Here is a 20,964-nt window from a genome sequence, read left to right as displayed (position 1 = left end):
TTATGCAATTATTGTGTAATTTATTGTATAGTGTAATTATTTGTGAAATTTACTATATAATTCTGTAATTTATGCAACTTTTTGTGTGTATTGTATCATATTGCTTAAATTTTTTGTGAAATTTATTGTATAAATGTGCAATTTATTGTATAATTAAGCTAATTGATGTAATATTATTTTTTACATGACATTGGCCCAATATTTTCAATAAAATAATTTTACATCATAATGTAAATAATCACAAAAACTAGACCAATATTTCCAATAATAACATTATTGCATCATAATGTAAATAATCAAAAAAATTACACCAATATTCCCAATAATAATAGTTTTACATCATAATGTAAGTAATCACAAAAAATTAGACCAATATTCCTAATTGTAACATTTTTACATCATAATGTAAATAATCACAAAAGTTAGACCAATATATAACCTCAATAATAATATTTTTATATCATAATATAAATAATCACAAATATTAGACCAATATATAATCCTAATAATAATATTTTTACATCACAATGTAAATAATCACAAAAATTAGACCATGGCATAATCTCAATAATAACATTTTGACATCATAATGTAAATAATCACAAAAATTAGACCAATATATAATCCAATAATAAAATTTTGACATCATAATGTAAATAATCATAAAAAATTAGACCAACATATAACCCCAATAATAACAGTTTTACATCACAATGTAAATAATCATAAAAATTAGACCACTATATAATCCCAATAATAACATTATTTAAATAATAATGTAAATAATCACACAAATTAGATCAATATTTCCAATAATAATATTTTTGCATCATAATGTAAATAATCACAAAAATTAGACCAAATTAATATCCCAATAATAATATTATTTAAATAATAATATAAATAATCACAAAAATTAGACCAATATGTATTCCCAATAATAATATTATTTACATAAAAATGTCAATAATCACAAAATTAGACCAATAGTCCTAATATAATATTATTTACAAAATAATGTCAACAATATCAATATTAATGTAATATTTCAAATTAAAATACAGTTACATAATCATTAGAAATAGAAAACAAATTGAGGACAATAGTTCAATAAATAATTATTTCAAAATATATAATTTTTTTGTAATTACGTATAAACATATCATACATTCCTTGTTTAGCCCATCAAGTAAATTTTGCCAATAGAACTAGTTAAGTTTATCCATCTTCATCTGTGAACAAAAGACAATGTTGATAAATAAGATGCTAACGGTTTTTTCCTTCTACAGAAGACAGAGCTCGGTCGGCAACCCAAGCAGATGGAGTTATTTGAAAGGTGCTACGAGAGAAAGGAGGACTGCGGCTGAGGTGGTGGTGAGTAGATTATTAATATTATGTTTTTTTATAAAAATTCATTCTTGGTTAAAAGTACTAATAATTTATTTATTTTACAGGAGACATTCCAAAACCGCCTCCGACAAACCCTCGAGCCTCGAATCAGGACGATATGGACGTTGTTGACAAGGAGGGGTTAGATTAAGTTTTAAATTTTTTGTTTTATTTTTGTAATTAGATAATTTCATATTAATATAATATTTTCCTTATTTATTCATGTTTCATAATGTTTACTACATTTCATTATTTCATATTTATTTAATTAATTAAATTTATAAATATAATTAATTAAAATTTTATTAAATTAATTTAATTATATATTAAAATTTATTGAAATATATAAATTTATTTATTTATTATAATTTATGAAATATATGAATAAATTATAAAATATAAATAAATTAAAAGATTAGGAACGGTTTTAGTAATGGTAAAGAAATATTACAAATCTAACTAAATGACCGTTCCAAAAACCATTAGTAAACCAGCTTTAAACATGTTCCTAAACTTCATTGATCATTCCAAACACCATGCTAAAACTCTTTCAAATAAGTGTTCCTAAATAGTGGTTGACCGTTCCTAATACCAGTGTTATTTCACTTTTATGTATGTGTTTCAAATCAGAGAGACCGTTCCTAATAGCATTACTAAAACAGTTTTATATACGTGTTCCTAAATAAGACTAACTGTTCTTAAAACCGTTCCAATTAAAAAAAATTAATTTTTTTGACAAATTCAATATTATGAATGATTTTCATAGAGTGTTACAGTTCTCGTCCCAAATAGGAATGCCTTGCTCGAGCCATTCCTAAAATTTTGTAACGCCATTTGTAAGGTCGAATTTTCAACTGTTGCAAAATCGTTCCAAAAATGGCTCCAAATAAGTTTGGTATCCTGCAAACAGTTCCAAAGACAAAAAAACAGTTCCTAAACCCGTTCTAAATCCCGCCTTTTTTTAGTAGAGATTTAATTGTATGTTTAATCATATTTTTTGATTTTTCATGCTTGCCGTTCTGATCCACTCCCTACAGAACAAAATGAGCCAACTCAGAATGTGGGTGAGAAAATAAAAAGATCTCGACGCCACCAAGACAATTGTGGAAGATGACGATATTTTTAATATTTATATTTGATGTAACATCTATAACAATTGATTATAATTTTTAAATTAACAAATTTTTAACATTAATTATAATTAAAAAGCATATAAATGTTAGAATTAAATAATTTTAATATGTAATAATAATAATTAATATTTTTTAAAAATAAATATAAAAATTGAGTAGTGGATCGACCCCTTTTTCTTGGCATTGTCCATAACTTGTAATAGAATTGTTATGCTTTTTAAGAGAATAATATTTTTATTACAAATTTGTTTTTTGTAACATAAAAGTAAATAAGCCGAATAGAGAGAGTATCAGGAAGATTATACGCAGTAAATGAATTGGGATGAATAGCAATGTATCTTCTGTAATATTAAAAATGAGCACATTACCCCCTTACAAAAAAAAAATATAGCAATTTACCCCTCTGTACTTTTTAAAAATCATAAGGCTGTAAATTGTTGTATTTTAAAAAATATAGAGAAGTAAACCACAATTTATTTTTTCATAAGAGGGTAATTTGCACATTTGCAATATCAAAAAGCGGTTGCTTGCATTTTTCCCCAATGAATTGTGTTCTCTTGGATTCATATAATCCCCAACTTATAAGTGTGTACAAAAGGAGTCCTACTGCCACCCAAAGTTGGGAGACTACAAATATTATATGGGATAAGATTCATCCAGAAAGAGTGATCACAATCAAAACTTTGGGAGATTATAAAACTCAATCAAATATGGATGTATATCGAATACTAAGCATTGTGCGGGCGGCGAAGGAAACCGTTAAGCATATATATCCTAGCGATTGTTCTATTGCTAGATTAATTTGGGCACTCTCGAATCTGCCGTCGTAGCATCTGTTGGCGTTGATGGGGGGTCCTGCTGATTGGATTTCAGGTTGCTTTAAGCTACTGAATATGGTGGAGTAGTCGAGATTCCTTACGAATTGTTGGGCTATATGGTATAATAGGAATAAAATGGTTATGTAAACCAAATTGCAGGACCCATTATGCATGGTGCAAGGGGCGTTTGTGTGGCTCCATCAATATCAAGAGAAGAAGGCAATAAAATTTGTTGGGTTTTTTTATGGCCCATTGATCCACTAAGCAATAGCCTACAATGTCGGCACACTAGGCATGACCCACAATCTAACCCTAACTCGGTAACTTGACAGAACTTCCAATATATATATATTGTATGTCCCTAACCCTGATCATTTAGTTGCTTCTCCCTCATATCTCTTGCGCCACTAAAATGACTTTCTCTCCTCTCTCTCTCTATATCTAAAATCCTCCATGGATTTCCTTGTCTCTACTTCCTTCTTCTACCGTCTTTTGGAATGAAGCTTTCCAAAACTAATCCAATGGCTTTTAGGAAAGTTTCCTCAACTTCCATACACTGTCTCTTCTTGACCCCTGTATATACCTTCGTCTCTTTTCGGTTTAAGAACACAACATCTATATTCACTTCCAGAAGCTTTTGAATAAACACTATTACTGGGTCTTTGTGACTAAAGAAAACCGAAATCTTTGTGACATTACTACTGGGTCTCTGTGACCAAAGGAAACGAGGTCGTTGTGATCTGTTGAGTCGGTTGATAGTGAGGTAGCCGTGGCCTCAATCTTGTGTGGTTTAAAGTCTCTGTGACGATCTACAAGCATTTGTTGGCTGCTTTGGATCTGATTCTATCTGAGCCTACTGCTTCATTTCATTAATATAATCTGTTTATATTTCTGCATTTATATTCGATTTGTATTTTAAGGAGTTTTGTACTCCGTATTATTGTAATAGTTGATTAGAATCTTGAGGTTGCCACTCTATAGTGGTATCAGAGCCTCGTCTCTAAAATTTGGCTCCTGGTGGTGGTAACGTTTCTCAAATCCTCCTATTTTATTTTCGCAATTTTCTTTCAGTCGATATTACTGTTATTATTAGCTGTGGTAAATCCCCTTAAACTCCCACTTGGCCGGTCCCCTGAGGACATCGGGTATCTAGTCCGGACATAGGCTGGAAGTCTCGGCTGTATTGACACTTATTGCTATTATATCTTTGTGATATATATTTTTGCGATTCATTCGATTTTTGTGATATATATTTCTGCGATTGTTCGATCTTTGTGATATATATTTCTATGATTTGTTCAATTATTATATCTTTGTGATATCTATCTCTGCGATTTGGTCGCCTTCGGAATTCAAGCTATATTTAATTAATCCGCTGCAAAATTTTTTGCGATTTGTTCGCCTCAAATTTGTGTCTCTGTCATTTGTTGAAATTTGTGATTGGTGAGATTATTATTATCATAATTTGATTATTGTGTTTATTGAGATAATTGTAATTATTGTGATTATTGAGATATAAATCCAAGCATTATCATTACTGTGAATCATTCTGTGAATTTGGGCCATTCTTTGTGATAATTCTTGAAAACTTTTCTAAAGACATTTCCTACCCTTTGTTTTTTCATTTTCGTGAATTTTGTTTCTAAAGAATTGTGTCAAAAAAAATTCAGTGTTAAATTTTCTTTTTTGAAAATTCACATTTGTTAAAAATTATTTCCTAAAATCCTTCTTATATGGCCGGTTATATTCTCCAACTTTTCAATGAAAAAAGTGATTTTTCGATTTAGCAACAAAAAATGAAAGGAATTTAGATCCAACAAAAAGTTTTCAAGGTCATAGATGGCAAATATTCTGATAACATTTCTAAAGAAAAAATGTTGGAAAATGATGAGTATGCGTATTCTTCGATTATATTATATCTGTCTGATTTTGTGTTTAGAAAAGTTGGTAAACAAAATTCTGCAAGAGCTTTATGGGAAAAATTAGAAGAGCTTTACACTGAGACTTCCCTCTTGAGTAAACTGTTTTTGCTTGAGAAATTATTTAGATAGAAGCTTGATTTGTCCAAAGACATTGATGAGAATGAGACATAGCGAGCTACCAGTTTCGCCACCTTCCCCGATAAGTTCGTCATATATTTGATGTTGAATCTTGATTATGTGCTTAGTTTGTTTGAAATTATTATGATTTCATATAAATATTTTGTAGGTTTAGTCTCATATCCATAATATTAGTTGGTCAGCTTTCTTTCTACACACTTGTATGTTTAAGGCAACCTATGTTAAATTAAATATCATTGTAATTCTGTTGTTGATGTTTTATAAGGATATTTTCATTCCTATTCGATAGTTACACTTGCACAACTTTTCCTATAATTATTAGTATATATAAAGCATTGTATGTTTATGTGAAGATAATTATTATTTTTTACGTATGTTAAAGGAGAAGATTGTTCCTATTAAATTGGTCAAACAACTTTCTGTAATAATGTTTGTGTTTAAAAGTTTAAATAAACATCCGCTAAATTCTTCGGACTATGTATCTACTCTATAAATTATTTAGGGAAGTTCCATTCTTATGACATGATAACTTTCTCATTGATAAATAAATTTACATGTCAAATATATTGTATGTCTTTTAGTATTGCAAATAGTAGATAATGTCATGTTTTTTTCTTTATTTGCGGTTATAAACGCATGTATCTTGTTAGCTCTCAGAGTGAAAATCAAAGAGTCATTTTGGAAAATTAAGTAGGTTTAGGTATCTGGTATTACAGATAGAATTAATGTGTTTGTGTGTTGGGAACAATTTGTCAATGAAAAGCAAACTAGACATGGTGACATGATATAAAACTTTGGAATACTATATGTTGGTATTCCAAAATTCTTTAGTTTTTTTGGGTGCTTGATCATGTATTCTAACACTATTGATTGTTTTGATATATCTAGTTTTAGTTAGACCATTTGTTTGATTTAAGCATTGAGATAACGTTGTCAGGAAAAAAGAAGATTAAGGAACCTAGGTTCAAATGGCTCAAGAAGAAGTTTGATGTTGGGTTTGATCAAAATGATGGGTTGATCGAGAGCAAAGATGAAGCTGTTGGCAGCCATGACTGTGAACTGAAGGAAAACGAAAATGTAATTGAGGCAAGTTGTCAACAACGAAGGTAACATGGATAACTGATTATAACTTTGTAATAAGTTTCTTATGTGGATTATTTTTCTTAAATTTATCTTCTTTGTTCAAAAACAATAATTTCTTTAACTTTGTTATGTTCCAAATTCGAGTCACATTCAACAACTTCTCATTTATTGGTGTTTCTTAATTTTGTCTTTGAATTATTCACACAAGATGGAAAATTGCAGTATGAGTCTAATCCTCATTGTGATGTATTTTGTATTATGATAGAGATACAAAAATAGGTGAAGAGAAAAAAATTTCCCAACAGATGGAGCCCCAAAAAGTTGGTGATGATTATGTCAAACTGCGAACGAGAAAATGGTGAATGTAAGAATTTGATGGTGGTTCATGATAATGTCAAGAGTAGCGATATTGTTGGAGAGGAAGGAACACACACAACACAGATCACGTCCGATCATTTTCAACCAAATGACTCCACAGATGTGTAAGAATGTCCTTTCCTTTGAACTCAAAACTGAAAAATGTTGTGTTTTCAATTGTAATATTGTTCATTTTGTTACCTATCTTAAAATTCCATATTGCTTATTTGCTGATTTATGAAGGCTTGTGTTAAGTGATAAAGATCAATATCAAGAGGAGATGATGGTGATTATTGATAGTCTAAAAAATAGAGGTGTTGTTGGAGATGATGGCACAGACTTAGCTCAGAACGTGTGTGATCACATTCAACCGAATGACTCAACAAATGTGTAAGAATGCCTTTCCCTTTGAACTCAGAATAGAAAAAGGTTTGAACTGATTTCATACATAATATAACCTTATGTTGCTGGCGATCTTTTATTCAAGTAAATCTTTATAAACTATATTTAAACACGGAAGATGATTGTGACCATGTCCTTGGTCTTGTGTTGTTAGCGGTGAAAGTGATTTGGAATCGAAGAAGGTGGATGATATAGGTGGATTGATGGGGTCTTCAGCTGAGGCTACAAATTTGAAGAGTGCGATTGAAGTCGTGCTGATAAATCAAGGACTTGATATATCTAATAAGAAGGATATACCGACAGATCATGATGAAGCAATGATTGATGCGTGAGTTCTCTTTTATCTTTGCTAAAGATGCTAAAGGTTCAATGTCTCTCCAATATCATAAGATTTTAAGTGTGTGGTCTTTCAATATTCTTGAGTCAATGATGAGCAAATGTAGAGTACAGAAAGCCTGATATATAAGTTTGCAGATTTTTTTGTCAAGCACAAATTTCACTAGAGTAAAATTTGTCGTCATCTCTTTTTCTACTTTCAGTGTTGTCATTTGATTGTAGCTTTTATCATTGCAGTGATTTTAACATTGTACATGACACACTTCCCATGGATACTCAGTCCAAGTCCAAGAAGAAGACTTTGGAGAAAAAGAAAATATCTAAAAGTAAAATAAATAAATCAGAAGTAAAAGTGGAAGGTAGTTATGGTACAAGCATATGCAATATAGTTCAGAATGAAGGGAAGGTAGTTATGTATGAGCTAAATGAGGAAAAGGCGGTCGGGTACAAGCAGGATGATGAAGCACAGTCTTTACCGAATGGGTTGATTATTGAAGAATTGGCTAAGAGAGATCCTAAAGGAAAATTAACTCTACGTGGGAGAAAGGTACGTTCATGTCAGCATAATCTCTCGTACATTAGCTTTTTGTATTTTTGCTTGTTAATGTTCAAAGATTTTGTTTGTAATTATATTTGCTTGGACTTTAGGTCAGAATTCATTTCACTGCGATGTTGAAGGAAAGTGGAGTAGTATTTGAAAGTAGCGCTGGCAAAAATCCTTGCAAATTTCGCCTAGGTATAATTTTTGCGATGAATGAATCTATCATGTTTCTTGACATAGTGTATTGGTGATGTGTTACCTTTGCTTTCATTAATGATTTGTAACCTTTTGTCTTTTGTTGAATTAGGTGATGAAGAAGTAAAGGATGGTTTTAATATGGGCATTGATGGTATGAATGCAGAATCTTCGTATCTAGTATTAACTACATAAATCACATTTCTTCACTTTTATTATTGTCAGTGAAACAAGATAATTACTAATATATTTACACATAATTAAGGTATGCGTCTTGGTGATAAGAGGAGACTTATAATCCCTCCATCTCTAGGGTATGTTTTTACTACTTGAAACTATAAAGAAGTCTTGATTTGTAAATTGCTTTATTCACATTTGCTACATGTGTTTAATATGGTGTAGTTTTGGAGAACAAGGATTTGGTACAAGTGTACCTCCAAACTCATGGCTGGTGTATGAGGTTGAATTGGATGGCATGCAACGTTAACCTGACATGCCCATTGTTCTCTCAAATAGAAGGATCGGGCGTTTTTGAAGTGAAGTTCAACTTAAGGCGTTATATTTCAATCCAACTTGGACTTTGAAGTAGTAGTATTGCTTTTGTCTTTTTCTTAGTATGAACATTTGATTGAGAAGTCTGCAATTATAATCTCAACACTCCAAATTATGCAAACTTCTCAATACTCCAAATTTCCAAATTATGCAGACTTGTCAATCAAATGTTCATACTAAGAAAAAGACAAAAGCAATAATACTACTTCAAAGTCCAAGTTGGATTGAAATATAACGCCTTAAGTTGAACTTCACTTCAAAAACGCCCAATCCTTCTATTTGAGAGAACAATGGGCATGTCAGGTTAACGTTGCATGCCATCCAATTCAACCTCATACACCAGCCATGATTTGGAGGTACACTTGTACCAAATCCTTGTTCTCCAAAACTACACAATATTAAACACAAGTAACAAATGTGAATAAAGCAATTTACAAATCAGGAGTTCTTTATAGATTCAAATAGTAAAACCATACCCTAGAGATGGAGGGATTATAAGTCTCCTCTTATCACCAAGACGCATACCTTAATTATGTGTAAATATAATTATCTTGTTTCACTAACAATAATAAAAGTGAAGAAATGTGATTTATGTAGTTAATACGAGATACGAAGGTTCCACATTCATACCATCAATGCCCATATTAAAACCATCCATTACTTCTTCATCACCTAATTCAACAAAAGACAAAAGGTTACAAATCATTAATGAAAGCAAAGGTAACACATCACCAATACACTACGTCAAGAAACATGATAGGATTCATTCGTTGCAAAAATTATACCTAGGCGAAATTTGCAAGGATTTTTGCCACCGCTACTTTCAAATACTACTCCACTTTCCTTCAACATCGCAGTGAAATGAATTCTAACCTAAAGTCCAAGCAAATATAATTACAAACAAAATCTTTGAACATTAACAAGCAAAAATACAAAAAGCTAATCCTACGAGATATTATGCTGACATGAACGTACCTTTCTCCCAAGTAGAGCTAATTTTCCTTTAGGATCTCTCTTAGCCAATTCTTCAATAATCAACCCATTCATTAAAGACTGTGCTTCATCACCCTGCTTGTACCCGACCGCCTTTTCCTCATTTGGCTCATACACAACTACCTTCCCTTCATTCTGAACCATATTGCATTTGGCTCATACACAACTACCTTCCCTTCATTCTGAACCATATTGCATATGCTTGTACCAGAACTACCTTCTACTTTTACTTCTGATTTATTTATTTTACTTTTAGATATTTTCTTTTTCTCCAAAGTCCTCTTTTTGGACCTGGACTGAGTATCCATGGGAAGTGTGTCATGTACAATGTTAAAATCACTGCAATGATAAAAGCTACAATCAAATGACAGCACAGAAAGTAGAAAAAGAGATGAAAACAAATTTTACTCTAGTGAAATTTGTGCTTGACAAAAAAATCTACAAACTCATATATCAGGCTTTCTGTACTCTACATTTACTCATCATTAACTCAAGAATATTCAAAGACCACACACTTAAAATCTTATGATATTAGAGAGACATTGAACCTTTAGCATCTCTAGCAAAGATAAAAGAAAACTCATGCATCAATCGTTGCTTCATCATGATCTGTCGGTATATCCTTCTTATTAGATATATCAAGTCCTTGATTTATCATCACGACTTCAATCGCACTCTTCAAATTTGCAGCCTCAGCTGAAGACCCCATCAATCCACCTATATCATCCACCTTTTTCGATTCCAAATCACTTTCACAGCTAACAACACAAGACCAAGGACATGGTCACAATCATCTTCCGTGTTTAAATATAGTTTATAAAGATTTACTTGAATAAAAGATCGCCAGCAACATAATGTTATATTATGTATGAAATCAATTCAAACCTTTTTCTATTTTGAGTTCAAAGGGGCAGGCATTCTTACATATTTGTTGAGTCATTCGGTTAAATGTGATCACACGCGTTCTGAGCTGAGTGTGTGCCATCATCTCCAACAACACCTCTATTTTTTAGACTATCAATAATCACCATCCCTCTATTTTTTAGACTATCAATAATCACCATCATCTCCTCTTGAGATTGATCTTTATCACTTAACACAAGTCTTCATAAAATCAGCAAATAAACAATATGAAATTTTAAGATAGGTAACAAAATGAACAATATTACAATTGAAAACACAACATTTTTCAGTTTTGAGTTCAAAGGAAAGGACATTCTTACGCATCTGTGGAGTCATTTGGTTGAAAATAATCGGACGTGATCTGCGTTGTGTGTGTTCCTTCCTCTCATATCGCTTCGCTACTCTTGACATTATCATGAACCACCATCAAATCCTTACATTCACCATTTTCTCGTTCGCAGTTTGGCATAATCATCACCAACTTTTTGGGGTTCCATCTGTTGGGAAATTTCTTTCTCTTCACCTATTTTTGTATCTCTATCATAATACAAAATACATCACAATGAGGATTAGACTCATACTGCAACTTTCCATCTTGAGTGAATAATTCAAAGAGAAAATTAAGAAACACCAATAAATAAGAAGTTGTTGAAAACGTGACTCGAAATGGAACATAACAAAGTTAAAGAAATTATTGTTTTTGAACAATGAAGATAAATTTAAGAAAAATAATCCACATAAGTAACTTATTACAAAGTTATAATCAGTTATCCATGTTACCTTCGTTGTTGACAACTTGCCTCAATTACATCTTCGTTTTCCTTCAGTTCACAGTCATGGCTGCCAACAGCTTCATCTTTCTCTCGATCAAACCCATCATTTTGATCAAACTCAATATCAAACTTCTTCTTGAGCCGTTTGAACCTAGGTTCCTTAGTCTTCTTTTTTCCTGACAACATTATCTCAATGCTGAAATCAAACAAATGGTCTAACTAAAACTAGATATACCAAAACAATCAATAGTGTTAGCATACATGATCAAACACCCAAAAAAACTAAAGAATTTTGGAATACCAACATATAGTATTCCAAAGTTTTATATCATGTCACCATGTCTAGTTTGCTTTTCATTGACAAATTGTTCCCAACACACAAACACATTAATTCTATCTGTAATACTAGATACCTAAACCTACTTAATTTTTCAAAATGACTCTTTGATTTTCACTCTGAGAGCTAACAAGATACATGCGTTTATAACCGCGAATAAAGGAAAAAACATGACATCAAAGAAATACAATATATTTGACATGTAAATTTATTTATCCAAACTAAATTTATTATCTTCAATGAGAAAGTTACCATGTCATAAGAATGGAACTTCCCTAAATAATTTATAGAGTAGCTACATAGTCCGAAGAATTTAGCGGATGTTTATTTAAACTTTTAAACACAAACATTATTACAGAAAGTTGTTTAACCAACTTAATAGGAACAATCTTCTCCTTAAACATACGTAAAAAATAATAATTATCTTGACATAAACATACAATGCTTTATATATACTAATAATTATAGGGAAAGTTGTGTAAGTGTAACTATCGCATAGGAATGAAAATATTCTTATAAAACATCAACAACAGAATTACAATCATATTTAATTTAACATAGGTTGCCTTAAACATACAAGTGTGTAAAAAGAAAGCTGACCAACTAATATTATGGATATGAGACTAAACCTACAAAATATTTATACAAAATCATAATAATTTTAAACAAACTAAGCACATAATCAAGATTCAACATCAAATATATGACGAACTTATCGGGGAAGGTGGCGAAACTGGTAGCTCGCTATGTCTCATTTTCATCAATGTCTCCAACTCCAAACGGCATGACTCAACTTTACATGGTACCAAAGCACACAGGATAATTGGTCTCCTCTTCCTCCCAACACTACATTGGACAATGGTCTTTTCCGTCGCATTGCCAATCCCCAAAGACGCCTAAAAGACAATAAGTATTCAACATGATATCAAGTTAATCACACACAACAATCAAACAAATATAAGAAAGAACAGTTCAATTTTGTTCTAAATAGTATTGAATATGATATCAAGTTCTATCACACACAAAAATCAAACAAATAGAATAAAAGATGGTTCAATTTTGTTATAAACAATATTCAATATGACATCAACTTTAACAAACACAAGAATCAAACAAATATAACAAGGAATGAATTCAATTTTGGTCTTAATACTGTTCAATATGTTATCAAGTGCTATCATATCATACACGAGAATAAAACAAATATAACAAAGACTATTTTAGATTTGTTCGAAGCAGTTTTGAATGATATCATGCTCTATCACACACAACAATCAAAAAAATATAACAAAGAACAGTTCAATTTTGTTTTAAGCGGGATGTGATGGATCTTACTTGAGTAATTCGAAATCTTTTACCATTTGCGTTAGAAAGGACACGTTGCCCAGGCTTCACCTCAACTCCTTCACAGAGATATATAAAGTCAAACAAACAAACAAATAAATATTTATGAATTTCTGAATCGGGAAAGAAATCTATGTAAATTTAGTCTTGAATCTTCTCATGCATAACTCAAAACGGGAGTGTTTGTTTCGCTGATTGTTTGGAAAAGTGAAGAAAATTCAGACGACCAGTGAATCAAACAAACAAAGAGATATAAAGTCAGACAAACAAAGATATATATATTCATAGGTTTCTCTAACGGGAAAGCAAGGGATGTTATTCATTCTTCAAGCTTCTTACACAAAACTGAAAATTGGAACAGTCCAACACAAACACTCAAAAGTCGAGAAAATCCACACAACAGTGGAACAAATACACAAAGACATCTTCTTTCTTCAGTAATTTTACATTGAAACATTTTCACTAACTAATGACTACAACAGTAACTCTTTTCTTTGAACAGTGAGATAACACACAAAGACATCTTCTTTCTCCAATATTTATTTTTTTAACTCATGTTAAAATTGAAACTTATTCTCTAACGACTGATGAAACTCTTATCTTCAACCATTAGTATCATTGTAATAACCCGGATCGAAAGTCCTAATGCGAAGAATTAAAAATACAAAATGAAAAGAAAGAGATAAGCAACTGAATATGACATACCTCAAAAAGCCATAGTAAATTGATGTGAAGTTGGAACTGCTGATCTTACTCTTAGCCCTGTTGGCCAAAATGAGTTGAGAATGTCTGAACGAAGACAGAAACTCTCAGAACAAAAAACCTTCAAAGTGGGTATGCATGTCTGTGAAAAAGGAAAGGGAAGATGGGTATGATCTTGAATTCCTTCCTTGGTGCAGAGTTGTCTCTTCGTATCTCTCGCTTAAAACTCTTAAATGGAACTTGGAAGCAAGCGCGGGAGAGGGAGACCATCGGTATCTCTAAAAATTCTTACCGCATCTAAATTGAGTAAAATCAAATTAAAAACAAAGCAAAGTATATATTATTTCTATTTTTAAAAGTTTTTATCCAAATTAAATTTAGTAGAACTAAATTAATAATATGACAAGTGTATCTTATTCATATTTTAATTTTTTTTATTCCAGTTAATTTAGTATAACTAAACTAATCAGATACAAATATGATACATTTACCATATAATTAATTAATTTTCTTAAATTATACATCCATCTTCTATATATATTATATTGCCATATAATATGACTTAAGACATTCCAATATACTATAGTTACTGCTGCCAACTTTTGTTGTTGTGACGTAAAACGTCTCATCCTAATCATTAACTTTTGCATCAATTACATTTCTCTTTTGTAAATCGAGTGTTTTTTTTACCTTTGAAGGGTCACTTTATTCCACAATAATAAGTTAACAAAAGACTCAAAATGGGAGTTTAACATTATGAGTAATTGTGATCTCATTTTATTTCTATTTGAAAAAATAAGATGAAATAAGTTTTCTTGCTATAAGATTTTTCATATTCCTTTTGATTGAGCATAAAATAAATATAATGATAATAGTTTTTTTCTCTTGGATTTATTTGAAGATAAATTTGAAGTAAAGAACGAAAATATTAATTGTAATAGTCTGAGTTAAAGGTTCACAGATAAGTAAACTCAATAATCTTATTTATCATCAATTTAACGGTTCATATTAGTTTATCTAAATCAACGTTCAGGATTTAATATGATGAATGGTCCAATACATTATTTTAGTATTTATTACTAGTTTTTTATCTCAAGTGGGAATAAAAGAAAATTTTAGTGTGAGATAGTAAGAAAAAAATTATGAAAAGAATTAATTATAATTATAAATTATAATAAATGTGAAAAAGTGAAAGCGAGAGAAAAATGTGGAATAGTGGGTGGTTAAGAGAAACAAAAAAAATATAATGTGAAATTATTAAAAAATATTGAAATTACTAATTTGATCAAATTTTTTAAAGAAAAAAATAAAATGAATGATAAATTTTCATATTTAAAAGTTGGTACGACAAAAAAATTTCTTTTATAATAATATACATAGATAGATATTTAGTATATATGAATCTTTTATATAATAAATAAATAAATATTATTTATTATATCGATATAGATATAGATAAATATTATGATTGTAATATATATATAGGAAAAAAAATGTAATTTAGCCCCCTGTGATATTGTAAATGTGCAAATTATCCCCTATGAAAAAAAATTAGTAATTTATATCCATGGGCTTTTTAAAATGCAGCAATTTACCCTTTTATATTTTTTAAAATGAAGCAATTCACCTCCCTAGACATGGGGTAAATTGTTTCATTTTAAAATATATCAAGGGATAAATTGCTATTTATTTTTTATAAAAAAGTGATTTACTCATTTACAACCTTATAAGGGAGTAAATTGCATTAAACTCTATATATATAGCTACCTCCAGAATCCTTCCCCAGCCCACCTGCCACCACAACCCTCTCCCAGCTCCCGTCCGCCTGCCGCTGCAAAGATTTTTCATAAGCCAGAAAATCAAGTTGATTTGATGTTGGTGTAAGCATGTCGACAACCAAAGGAACAAGCATTCCTAACCTTGCAAATGCGTCGTCTCCTATACTTAGCTCTCGATCAACCCTGGAATCAAATGACAACATTGAAACAGAAAAAGACTTGGTTAATAAGAGACCTTATATATTAGTAGGGTGAATATCAATTTATTTTTTTATGATATTAAAAATGAATAAATTATCTTTTTATAAAAAATAAATAGTATTTTTTTTATGCTTTAAAAAATAAAGTAATTTATTATTTTAGGTAAGGAGATAAATTGTTTCATTTTTTAAAATATAGGTGGATAAATTGCTATATTTTGAAAAATACAAGAGAATAAATTGCTATTTTATTTTTCATAAGGGGGTTATTTGCCAATTTTCCATAACAAAGGTAGGTAGATTACAATTTATCCTATATTAATTTGCAGATTTTTTCTATCAAGCACAAATTTCGATTTTGGGGAAAACTTGGATCAAAGAACTCAAAAATCCAAAATCCATAGAAGAACAACCTTTTACTGGCATCACTTTTATTTTTAAAATTTTAAAATTTATTAATTACTTTTAACTATCTTTTGATTGTTATTTTTTTTCAAACATGCATTTTTTATTTCTCCAACGTTATTTATTATCTTTTGTTTGTCAATAATTTTTTATAAATCAAAATATTTTATGTTAACTTATTATCTTAATATATATTTTTAAGGTACTCTTTTACTCTATAAAAAAAAATAAAACAATTTATATCATATTCAATTTTAATATATTTTATTAATTAAGCACGTATATAGAATGTGCCACACTTATTAATTTTTATAAATGAAGAGCATATATTCCATTTCTTTTCTACTTATTATTTTTTGTTTACACGTTTTCTCATCAATTTTCCACTTGTTTCTCTCATCTCTTCACTTTCCACATCATTTTCTTCCTTCAATAGCTTTTCACAACCCCTCTTAATCTTCGTAGTCATACATTTGAGTGTTCCACACCCACTAAAACACTAACCAGTGCATGCGCGCTGCCTCAAATGCCCAGAATCTGGAGCTACTGTAGATCATATTCAAACTTGTTGTCTCCAAGAATTTGAAGTTTGCAGTTCAATGCTCCTGCAGAACAATGTTGATGGGGAATGCCCTAAAATTTGGTAAAAGAACAATAAAATGGATCAGGACCCGTGCTTTTGGTATTGGGTTGGGTTGTGGGAAAACTAACCCAGCTTTATAACCCGAAAATAGAACCCAGCCACCGCACGAAGCAAAGCCATTCGATCAGGAGTACGGATGCGCCAGATTATGACACGTGTCCCAAACAACAGTGTATATTTGGGTCCTATAAATACCCCGATACACATCATCTGAAGTAATCAATGCTTTGTTATTTTCGACCTTACTCTTCTTCGGTCTCATATTTCTATCTCGACCAAACTGACTTGAGCATCGAAAGATTTTAGTCGGAGACGAACCCAACAAGCTTGACATTAATTGTTTTATCCTCATGACCCAATACCGATATAGGGAGACTACGTGGCTTATATTGGATTGTCCAACAAGGTTGCATATTTTGAGCTAGATCAGTTGGCGCCGTTTGTGGAAAATTGAGGATCGCCATCTTGGAAAATGGAAGGAACTTCGAGAGCAAATATGCATACATTAGAAGATACGCTTAGGCAAATGGAACCAATGGTACAGTTAACTAGGGAGGAGCTGCAAAAGTTGATGGAAGAAGCGGGGAGGATCGTGGCGTATGAAAGGAGAACAACCACCCCATTGGAAAAGGAAACAGCTAAGACGCAATTATTTAGAGATAGGGATATCGAAAGAACCATGGAAAATGCGAGCAGCAGGGAGCCTGAAAAAGGTCGCGAACCAGCGTCTTGGAAAGTGGGGTCTAGCAGCAGGGAGAGAGTTAAGAGAAGAGAACTAACTATCTCTCGAATTGAGGTAGATAGTGTGGGAAGGCAAATCGAATTGTTAGGGAAGCAAATTGATGAATTAAAGAAGAGGGGTGAATTGGTGGCTCATAATAGAAATTCAACTTTCAATAACAAGATACTGATGCAAGTGGTGAATTCCAACTTCAGAATGCCCGACATACCCAAATACGCGGGACAAAAGATCCTTAAGAACATGTTGCGATGAACTTGTATGGACAATCCAGTCCATTTATGGATAGACTGTTGACTCTTGCAGGTAAAGCGCAGGAATGGTTCACAAGTCTATGCAGCAATAGCATTAAGTCCTATGAACAATTGTTGCAAAAGTTCACCTTCCACTTCGCCAGCAAAAGGAAGCAAAAACGGACTGCCACATACTTGTTCACGATAAAGCAAAAAGAGAAGATGAGTAGCTGAAAAGTTTCAAGGACGATTCAATAATGAGACGTTGGAGGTGCAGGACCTTAGGATTGACATGATGGTAAGCATATTGATACACTGATTGAAGAAAAGGTCCTTAGCTTCCCCACTAGCTCGAGACCCACCCGCAGGCGAAAAAGTACATTGATGAGGAAGAAATGAATGCAATGAGAGATGGAGAATGGCGCAGTAGGGATCGTGATAGAAATCGGGATTGGATAAGCGGACAAGGTTTGATAAAGGGAGAGAACCACTCTATCAGGCCAAGTATCAATGAAAGCTTTGATGATGGTCAAAAGTTCTGATCTGCTGAAATGGCCTCGACACACCAGGTTTACATCGGCCAAGAAATACTCTAACAAATACTGTAGGTTTCATAGGGAAAAGGGGCACGACATGGAAGATTGCTTTAAGTTGAAAGATGAAATTGAGAGGTTGGTAAGGTAAGGATATTTCAGGGATCGGATACTCGGTGAATACAGAAAAGATGCAAACGAGGCTGAGAGGAGGAGAAGTAGATCAAGAAATAGAGACAGGTTTGCGAACAAAGAACGGGAAGAGAGAAGCATAATATATCGAGAAAATGCGCCTGTAAAGGGTTTTATTCGCACGATAGCTGGAGGACCAGTTGGAGGGGATACTGGAAGAATGAGGAAACGACATGAAAGAGAGGGCAGATCAAGTAGGAAGAGTGAGTTCGTGATGAACACAGAGCGAGAATAGAAAATCATCTTCGGAAGTAAGGATTTGGAAACTGAGATGGGGTCGCAAAATGACCGCATTGTGATATAGATGGACATAGCTAACTTCATAGTCCACAAAGTACTGGTAGATAATGGAAGTTCAGAAAATATCATCTTTAGTCACGTGTTAAGAAAGATGGGGCTGGATAATGCTAAGTTAGAGCCAGTGCAGACACCCTTAGTAGGATTTAGGGGTAGTGAAGTAACATCGCAGGGCACTATCGGGCTCCCAGTTTCTATTAGGGATGAACCAAGACGAAGAACCCTGATGGTATAATTTCTTGTAGTAGATACTCCTTTCTCTTACAATGTTATTTTGGGAAGACAAGGATTGAACTTATTTAGAGCCATAGTATCGATCTACTATATCGTATCTAACATGAAAGGTTATCTCATATGTGGCAATCTAAAAAAGATGAAACCAATCCAACCAGGAAGGTAAATTGTTGGTTAAGCAAAAATCCTTCACACTTTTTTAACAAAAAGAAGGATGAACATTCATGCACATAATTGAAGGGTTAATACCTCGTCAAAAAAATTGTTGAGTTAATACATTATCAGATTCTTAGACTTGACAAAATGAATCCATACTTAGTTTAATTGGGATTCTCCACATCATTCAATAAGGCAGCAAATTCATTTTCCTGGTTGGGGGAGCTTCTTCTTCAGGGTATGGCTGAAGGTTGCCAACGAGGGATGGATCTAGACAACTCTGATCGAAACCATCACCGAACCCACGTAAAGTAGCGACTTGCGCCTTGCACTTTTCAAAGCCATCATTGATGAAATTCGCAGCTTTAATCTTGACAACCACTGGGAATGCAGGCGCTTTTAGAAAGTCACAAGCAGCTTGGAGACGCGATGCAACAAGGAGGTTTTGATGTTTATCAAGACTGATGTACCCTTCTCGACCTTCATTTATACCCTCTAAGCAACCAGCCTCCCGACCAGCTGAAAACCCTTCCCTTCTCCCCTTATTGAATGCGTCCTCTTTAGCCTTATCGACCTCTGCAATCGATGTAGAAAGTTGGTTTTCAAGCTCTAGTGCCTTTGCCTCCAACTCTTTCTCGCGAGCATTACTGTCAGCAAGCTTCTTTCTGAGATCGTGGGCCTTTCTATCAGTGATCATTTGAGCTTGATGATATCGAGTACATTTCAAAGAGAGGTTGCGGTTAAAAGCTACAGCCTGCATAGAAAGACATAATTAGAGAAGTAAAACAATCAGGTAATTTGAAATACACTATTTACCTGCATGATGACAAGAGCATGGTGCTCTTCAAAGCGTGTTTGAGGAGTCTTTAGTAAGGTCGCCTAGTCGCGAGGAAGGCTACAGTTGTTGTATAGTACCCAAGAATCTTGCCCTACGTCCCTTTCAAGTATAGAACTTTGAGATTATATCTTCCAGTCCGGAACCAATTTGTTACCCTCAAGCTCAGCAGAGAGATGTTGGTCGCTCTTAAGCTTGGTTCAAGCCTCCTTCCACTAGGCAGTTAACTCTTAGAGCATTTTCAGGTTTTCTTCCTCTTCGGCCCTGGTTACGACCTCCTTCACCAATCGGCTTTCAGCTCGGGACTTACTTTCCTTGCTAGATTTGGTCGATTGTGACCCTCCACTATGGTCCTTGTGCTTCCTCTTATGATTTTTTGAGCCACTGGGACCTGCTCCAGTCGCTTTATTTCCAGTAGGAACACCTTCAGGGGAGCTGTTAGAGGTCGCGCTCCCAAAAATGCTAAGATGGGGGATTTCGTTCGCAGTCGGGCGAGCTGATGTGTCTTCACTTATGTTTATGGGCACAGGAACTATCGGATCAGGGGGATTGCAGCTCGCGTCGAGGTCGGTGAATTCTCAACAACTGAAGTGACCGGAGGAGCATCAATGTTAGAGTTGTTGCGCAAAGCACGAAGACGCAAGGCGATATGAGAATTCATAACGATATCCTCAGACAAAGCAAATGCAAGAAAATATGAGGGAAGATACAAAGAAAATGGAAAGTGCCAGAGCATACGGAGACTATATAAGGAACCCCTAACTTGGAGGGGTGCTGGAGAGAGACGGGCAAGCCACAAAA

At 32.8% G+C, this 20,964-nt stretch overlaps 1 protein-coding gene and 2 long non-coding RNA genes across 3 annotated transcripts in view; 2 read left to right on the top strand and 1 right to left on the bottom strand.

Moving 5' to 3' along the window:
- LOC105160140 overlaps window positions 1-1,564 on the top strand; it is a 2,008-nt gene extending 444 nt beyond the window's left edge. Inside the window, exons 2-3 of the long non-coding RNA XR_847692.2 lie at window positions 1,290-1,374; window positions 1,455-1,564. This is a non-coding gene — a long non-coding RNA (uncharacterized LOC105160140). The remainder of the gene's footprint in view (window positions 1-1,289; window positions 1,375-1,454) is intronic.
- On the top strand, window positions 7,847-8,801 carry LOC110011892 (peptidyl-prolyl cis-trans isomerase FKBP15-3-like). The gene is made up of 4 exons (XM_020693478.1): window positions 7,847-8,125; window positions 8,227-8,314; window positions 8,427-8,487; window positions 8,717-8,801. Exons 1-4 carry the CDS (start codon window positions 7,847-7,849, stop codon window positions 8,799-8,801), a joined length of 513 nt encoding a protein of 170 aa, XP_020549137.1.
- On the bottom strand, window positions 9,210-9,704 carry LOC105160139. The gene is made up of 4 exons (XR_847691.2): window positions 9,652-9,704; window positions 9,497-9,538; window positions 9,343-9,391; window positions 9,210-9,254 (listed from the first exon to the last, which is right to left on the bottom strand). It is a non-coding gene; the product is annotated as an uncharacterized LOC105160139 (long non-coding RNA).

Source organism: Sesamum indicum, linkage group LG4 (assembly GCF_000512975.1).
Source record: "Sesamum indicum cultivar Zhongzhi No. 13 linkage group LG4, S_indicum_v1.0, whole genome shotgun sequence".
NCBI lineage: Eukaryota > Viridiplantae > Streptophyta > Magnoliopsida > Lamiales > Pedaliaceae > Sesamum > Sesamum indicum.
This window is presented reverse-complemented; position numbering and strand designations above follow the sequence as displayed.